Source organism: Octodon degus, unplaced genomic scaffold, assembly GCF_000260255.1.
Source record: "Octodon degus isolate 3935 unplaced genomic scaffold, OctDeg1.0 scaffold00002, whole genome shotgun sequence".
Lineage (NCBI taxonomy): Eukaryota > Metazoa > Chordata > Mammalia > Rodentia > Octodontidae > Octodon > Octodon degus.
This window is the reverse complement of record NW_004524578.1, coordinates 27872924-27880836: the sequence shown is the minus strand read 5'-3', so window position 1 is coordinate 27880836 and position 7913 is coordinate 27872924. Positions and strand designations below refer to the sequence as shown.

Genomic DNA, 7913 nt, shown 5'->3' with positions numbered 1-7913 from the left:
GCGGGTGTACATGAAGTAGCTGTACATCTGGTCCTTGTTCTGGATGAACTCCTTCTGCTCCCGGATGTTCACCATCCAAGGCCGTCCATCACCACGGACGCGGAGATACAGACTGTTGTACTGGGACCAGTCGTAACACATCTTCCTCTCAAAGGAGCCCTGAGTACAAAGGCAAGGCAGTTTACCTCACCCTCATCACCTCAGCAGCACCCAAGGATCCATTCTTCTATCTTGACAGACTTTCTACTACAGGGAGGCACGTAAACCTGATTACTAGGTTAGCACAGAATGCTGACCTACTTTCCTATCTCTCAAGTCACATTCAGGAAACAGCTGGTGGGGACAGGACTCACAGGACACGCTTGCCAGCTTGCTGAAAATGCCTGTTTCCTATCCCCAGGAGCAGAGGCTTCTGAGTAGCCTACCGTGTGACAGCTGCCTTGCTCAAAAGTCAGAAATGGTCAAGAAAGAGTTCAAAAGGTTTTGGTTTGGCTTTTGTTGTTTACTTCTGAGATAGGCTCTTGCTATGTAGGAGCTGAATAACTGGGTTAGGCATTTGTATGAATGATCTCAGCGAGGCTTCACAGCAGCCTGCGAGAAAGGGGCCACCATCTTACTGTTTCAGAGAGCACAGCAGTAACGTCTCCATCCCTAAGTCTGTGTTCTTTACAAAAGTGGGGTTGTGTGAGCTTCCAAAAGTGTTTATTCAAATCAGCCCCAAGGGTAGCTTGACTGCACTACTGACAGTCTCAGATGGAAACTCAATTTACCAGCTGCACAAGACACTGATCCCTTAGCCTCAGTTTCCTCATCCGTAAAATTACAATGATCTTTCTTCCCCTGCAGAACTGTTATGAGGAATACATAATAATGCAGATAAGTGGAATAATGTAAATAAAGTGTCCAGCAAGGTCTGGCAAGGTACATTAACAAATACTGCCTATTTTCATTACTCCATAATGGTTACTGAGCTGTATGTTATCTGAGTATGCCCCCCCCCCATTTTTGCTGTGTAGCACACACCAGCTTCCAGTTCTAGGTCCCTGAGTGGCAGGGATTAGACGCAGTGCCACTATACCTAGACCTACAGCTTTTTTTTTTTTTTTTTTTGGCAGAACCAGGGATTGAACTCAGGCCCTTGCACTTGCTGGGGAAGCGCTTAGTCTACTGAGCTATCTCCCCTGCCCTTATTCTTCACTCTTGCTATGATTTATATTTGTTCCCCCAAATTCTCATGCAGTCATTGAGGCACAGCTCTACAGTCTGTGATTAATTCATGATCCAAGGCTGGGAATTTAGTTAGCAGCAATATACCAAAGTTAGTTTCTTAGTCATGACAAGCATAATGTAGTAATCTATACTACGATATATATATATTTTTAATTTAGTGCAGGGTCTGTAGGAACTACAGGGTCTCACTACACAGATCAGACTTATAGTGATTTGTCTGTTTTTAGCTTCCCAAGTGCTGGGATTACAGGCATGCGCCACCACGCCCAGTCTCAGTAGCCAGTCTCAGGCACTTTAATCCACTGAGCAATCTGGCCAGCCCCTATACTACGATTATAGCTGGGTAAGAGGTACATGGGAACTCTCTGCACTACCTTTGTAATTGCAATTTTTCTGTAAATAGAAAATTATTCTAAAATAGAGTCCAGGCATGGTGGCACGCGCCTGTAATCCAAGCACTTGGGAGGCAGAAATCAGGAGGATCACTACGAGTCTGGGCTGTGTAGTGAGACCCTGCACCAAAAAAAAAAAAATATTCTAAAATAAAAAGCCTACTCAAAAAAGAAAAAAATGGTCCTGGGAGATAGCTCAGCGGCTTAAGTGCCTGCCTGGCAAGCACAAGTTCCTGAGTTCAATCCCCAGTACCAAAAAAAATGCCACCAGAGTAGTTATGGTCTAAGGCAGAGGAAACACTAACCTCCAAGTATTACCTAGAGCTCTAACTTTTGAGGAGCCCCCACATAGCAACATTTCTCCCTAGCACAAAAAAGTGCCAGGAACAAGGAATCTTAACTCAGGAGCCACATCCTGTGCTCTGGAAAGATGTCATACTCAGCACGCCAGGTATGCTCATTTACAGAAACAATGGTATTGTGAGTGTCCAATGACAGGAAGTCCCCCAGTCACGCCAGCCGCGGGCCCTGGCCTCACCTACCCGGCGAACCCTGGAGATCATTGCACAGAACCCACTCTGCCTGCTCTCCCCATCCTTGGGGGGCTCGGTGCTCAGAGTCCCATAGAGCAACGCACTTTGGTTGTTCTTGCCCATTTTCAAGAATGCTTCACTTCGGCCTCCAATTGTCTTATCAGAAGTCACAACCCACTTGTCCAAGTCCTCCTTGCCTCGGAACTGCCAGACAACCCTGGCTTGCTCCAGTAGGACCTCGTGTAAGGGGCGGCCTTCTGGGCCCACCCAATGATTCACGATCTCATCTTTCAAGCGTCTCAAGTGGTCCTTTACTTCCTCCCTAATGGATTCATCAAAACTCACTCCAGGCTTCTCTTCAGAAGAGGGTATATCCAAAGAGACTTCCTTCTGTTCATGTTCTTGCAAACCTTCTTTGGGCCTACTCTGCTGGGAGGCATTGCCAGGAGTGGCGCCCGGCTTCTGAAGGCTCCTAGAACAATAGGCTGCAACAAGACCATGAGGCAGGCACAGCGCCCCGCATGGCTTCGGGCACTTTCTGAGAATGCGTGTGCCATTCAGGAACCTGCACACCAAAGCCATGCTAGGTAAAGGGCAAAATGTAATTTTCGCCCCAGTTCCCAGGGGAGGAAGCTTCAGCAAATGGCCTAATTCCACCTGTGAGGGAAAACAAAAATTAGCAGTACAGCAGCAACCAATGCATCACAATTTCAAATTCAACAGGAGTAAGTATTAGAGATACGTCAAACGTATTTTCTAATTCTAAAATCATTCATTTGGTGCCAGTTATGAGCAGAGCACTGCAGTACATATTGCAAAAAATACTAAGATAACTAAAAGCAGGCCCCATAAAACAACAAAGACCTCAGCTTTATCAAAATGCTGATCAACCCAAAAATAATTCAAGTATGTGCTAAATGCTACCCCAAAATGTATCAACTTTTCTGTTGTTTTTTGTTTGAGACAGTCTCATCATATAGTTCAGGCTAGCCTTGAACTCACAATAATACTTTTACCTCAGCTAGGATTATAGGCATGTAACCACATGCTCTGCAGATGTTGTATCTATTTAAAATTTTATGCTGGATTTTTAAAGAAATAATAGTGCAGCAATACGGGCCAGAAGCTTACTGTCAATAGGGAGCAAGGAATAAAAAACAGAGCTTAAGGAAGTATGTCCTTCCCTGTCCTGTCCCCCACCCCACACACACACCCCTGTAATTCTGGCAACCTGGGATACAGGGAACAACAAATTCCTGGAGGCAACCTGTCTGGTCTTTGTTCCTTTTACTGGGATATTACCAATTAGTGATAGTAACCTTATGGAAGTTGATGTAAATAACAGTTTTTGTTTACATCAAATTAGTTATGCACATTCCTTAGCCTGTGTTTAGCCCTCAATAAATGTGAGAAGTTTCAGTGGCCCTGGGCTCACTTAGAGCAAGACTAAACTCAGTGAGACCTCTGAGGCTATATTAATCCAGTCTTCCCCTCCTTTCTTTGATCTCTGACTGATAACATACAACATAATAGGTTCTAAAAAAGTAAAATACCGAAGTAATTCACTTCAGGATCTGGACAGATTTTCAGTGTGAGTTGGGCACGTTGGCACACACTGGTAATTCCAGCATTCGGGGAGGCTGTGGCAAAAGATTGGAAATTTGAATCTACTCTGTGCAATTTAGCATATTGGTGAGACATGCATTCAAGGCCAACCTGAACTACATAGAGACCCTGTCTCAACTACAAAACAAAATAAGAAAACCAACCGGGTGCAGTGATTTACTCTCTGTAATCCTATTAGAAAGGCTGAGGCAGGAGGATCGCAAATTCTAAGCCAGCCTAGGCAATTTGGCGAGCCTTTGTCTCTAAACATAAAAATAAACAAAGCCTGGGATGTAGCTCTGTGGCAGAACGCCCCATGTTCGTTCCTTCGTACTAATAAGCGCAGCTTAGTTACAGCAGTAGGGAGGCCAAGGAGGGAGGACTGCATGAGTTCCAGGCCAGCCTGAGCTACTTAGTGAGTTCACGGACACCCTGCACTACATAGAGAGACCCTATCTTCAAAATAAATAAATAAATAGACGAACAGATAAAGACTCGAAAAAGACGGTTCCAAGATTATTATTTTGTCACAGCTACTACACACTCTGCACTCGGGGGGGGGGGGATGGTTCACGAGGGAGCAGCCCCATCAAACCTCACCTGCCAGACCTGTGTCACCTGCCAGGTCGTGGAAGTCCCACAGTTTAAGCCTCGGTTCACCTACCTCAAGGATTCCCAAAGCTTCCGCCGGTTCCTCCGCTCTTTCCTGCCGGGTTCGCCACGATTCCGGTGCAGGTCCATCCGCTTTTCTCTTCCGGCACCAAATAGGTGATTCACCATTAAAGTTCCGGCCCTGGGCAGAAAGCCAAGAAAGATGACAAGAATCTCGTAGCCCAGCGACCTGAGGATTTTGGTCCATCCATTCCGCAAAAGGCCCAACCTCCACTCCCTCTCATTTTTTTCTGCCCTTTGTGAGAAAGAGGACAATTCCGAGAAGTTTTGCACCTCTCGCCCACAGGTTGCAGACTCCACCCATGCCTCTCAGGACTTAGTTGTTAGCGCCTTTCACCCCCTGGGTCCCCCGGCCTTCTCGCCACGCCGTCCCCAGGAGCTGTCGGTGGCCTCAGGAAGGCTTTTCTGCTGGGATTGCCCGTGCCCAGCGGAGACCACAGTCACCGGGCCCCAGGCGGCCCCGCCCGCCCGACGGGGACGCTGGACTGGACCCCTTGCACGCTGTCTCCCGGGCTTCCAAGAGGGCATCAAACGAGGCTGCCAGTTCCAGGTTTCCTCCATCGCCAGTTTCCAGCCACCTCTTCCTTCTTAAAGTTCTGCTTCAACTTCTCTGGACTCCACATTTAAGGCCTAGCTTCTTCCTGTTCTCACCGATTTCCTCTTCCACCACCTTAAATGTCTCCAGAGCCTAAGTTACACACACCTTTCTAGTTTCCGACAGGTGTTTTCTACTGACAATTTGGTAACTTCTTTCCCTAAACTCCAGGATGCATTTCCAACTCTTGTAGCAGTTCCAACAGCGGGGACCCAACATTTACTTTCTTTCTTTCTTTCTTTATTTATTTATTTTACAGAACTGGAGATTAAAGTCAGGTCCTTGTGCTTGCCACTATTTACAATTTGATGTGTCAAACTAAGCATACCATATTTCCCTATATTAATCCCTCTTTTTAGCTTTTTGCTTTCTTGTGCTCTAGTACTGAGGATCGAACACAACCAAGGCTTTGACTCCAAACTGCATCCCAACCCTTTTTCATGTTTTATTTTGAGATGGGATCTCATCAATTTGTCCAGATGGGGCTCAAACTTGAGAGATCTTCCTGCCTCAACCTCTTAGAATGCTGGGCTTACAAGAGTGCCCCATGCATCTTCCCTGTTTCTGTAAATGCTCACATCCTACACTGGAGATCTTTGGTTGCTCGACCTCCTCTCACTGGTCCTAAATCTGTTAAGTTCTCTTTGCTGGCTTTGATCTTTCAATCTCTCACTCCTCAGCAAACCTAGTGACACTCTTATAATTCTTGACCTCATTCAACTTTTGTTCCAGCTACTGACCTAGTTGCAACACATTAACAGTTTGTCTAATAAATCAGACACATGTTTAAATATCACATTGTTTCTCTGATATGAGAAATAGGGTAAATAAAGACCAAAATGTATAATAGATATTGGGACATGGGAGGAAAATGTTCCTCCTTTGTTGCATAAAAAGAGATTTTAACATACAGTCTGAGGGTGAGGAAACCTGAGGTCAAGGATAATCATCAATTAAAGTTAAAATAAAGTTAAACTCAAATAAACTCCCAACCCACTCAGATCTGTTCACCTGAGGCCAGGACTTCCGCAGGAAAAAAAATGATATAACATGTTGTATAAGTGAGAAGTATTTGGCTAATGCTCCTGAAGACAAATTCCCAGATTCCTCTGAACTTTCTGAACCTTCATGCATGGACTATCAACTATCACTTACCTCTTTATTTCTTCTTGCTTTAGGACGGGGGATGGAACCCATGCTCTTATGTATGCCAGGGTTTTAGGCATGTGCTCTGCTGCTAAGCTACAACATGAGCCTCCCTTTCATGTACAGTGCAGAGGCCCGTCTCCTGTGAGCCTGCATGAGCCTTCACCTCCACGCCTGCTCAGAATCTACCCTTGCCTCCTGTCAACCAGGTTTATAGCCAGGGTTAAGCCATTACATAATCCACTGGGTGACATACTGAAACTGATAAGAAAGGATTACACCCAGAGAATTCCAAGAACAAATAAAGCCTGTAATGGCCGGAGCTGGGAGAGTAGCAAAGAACTGCATTCTGAGTGTGCTTGATGAGAAGACTACATCATAAAACTGAATAATGGAGAGTTTGTTGGGTGGGGAACACTTTCTCAAGGCACAAGATCTTGCCAAGGATCCTGTAGATTTGCTACTACTACACTGGGATATATTTATAGCACACATGAAGTTAAAAACAAAACAAAGCAACAAAAGCCAGGACTGCCAAAATAGATGGTTTAGGAATGGTTAAAAAGCTCAGAGAGGGGCCCGGGAGATAGCTCAGTGGAATAAGCACTTGCCTGGCAAGCTCAAGGACCTGAGTTCAATCCCCAGTTCCAACAACAACAACAACAAAAAAACAAACCTCAGAGAAACTGGGTAGAGTAGCATACATCTTAATCTCAGCTGCTCCAGAGTCTGAGGTAGGGCAAATGCTAAGTCTGAGGCTAGCCTACGCAATTTAGCAAGTTCCTGTCTCTAAATAAAAAAAATGAAAAGGACAGAGAAAAGGAATGGTGGCACGTACCTGTAATCTCAGTATTCTGGGAGGCTGAGGCAGAAAGAATGCAAGTATGTGCCCAGCCTGGGTAACTTAGAGACTTAGACCTATCCCAAAATTTAAAAATAAGCTGAGAAAATCAGCTATCCACAGGAAGAAAATTGAAGCTAGGCTCATATCTCATACCATGTAAACTAAAATAAAAATGGATCAAAGATCTAAATATTAAAACAGAAAGTCTGGTGGAAGATACAGTAGAAAAAGCTCTTGAAGACATAGGCGTAGGCAAGGACTTTCTGAGAAGAATCCAACTGCATGAGAAATAACATACAGAGTCAACAAATGAGATTTTAACAAATTAAAAAGCTTCTGTCCAGCAAAGGAAACAACCAACAGACTGAGGAGACAACACACAGAATGGGAATTTTGTTGTTGTTGTTGTTGTTGTTGTTGTTGTTGTTGTTGTTAGCTGCTTCTCAGAGGAGTAACATCTGGAACATATAAAGAACTGAAAAAAAAATTAGGTGCTCCAAAATAAAAAACCTCCCCCGCCACAAAAAAAGACCCAATGAAAAAAATGGACGATGAGCCTGTAATCCCAGCACTCAGAAGGCTGAGGCAGGAGAATTGTTGTGAGCTCAAAACCAGACTAGGCTAAATGTGAGCTCAAAGCCTGCCTGAACCACATAGTGAGTTCAAAAAGACAATAAAGAAAATGGACAATGAAAATGAATGGACACGGGCTGGTGAGATGGCTCAGTGGTCTAAAGCACCTACTTAGAACAAGCTAAGCTCAAGCAAAGCATGAAGACCTCGGTTCAATCCCCAGCACCACATGCCGGCCCACCCGCCCCCTGGTGGGCTGAGCTGGCCACACAATAAATAAATAAATAAATAAATAAATAAATAAATAAATAAATAAATATTTA

General features: G+C 44.7%; 1 protein-coding gene across 1 annotated transcript in view; it reads right to left on the bottom strand.

Moving 5' to 3' along the window:
• Ndufaf1 (NADH:ubiquinone oxidoreductase complex assembly factor 1) overlaps positions 1-4440 on the bottom strand; it is an 11618-nt gene extending 7178 nt beyond the window's left edge. The window contains exons 1-3 of the mRNA XM_023712627.1: positions 4361-4440; positions 2165-2812; positions 3-159 (exon numbers count right to left, since the gene is read on the bottom strand). Of these exons, the coding sequence (XP_023568395.1) occupies positions 3-159; positions 2165-2737 (730 nt within the window). The 5' untranslated portion in view covers positions 2738-2812; positions 4361-4440. The remainder of the gene's footprint in view (positions 1-2; positions 160-2164; positions 2813-4360) is intronic.
• Between the last annotated feature and the right edge of the window lie 3473 nt (positions 4441-7913).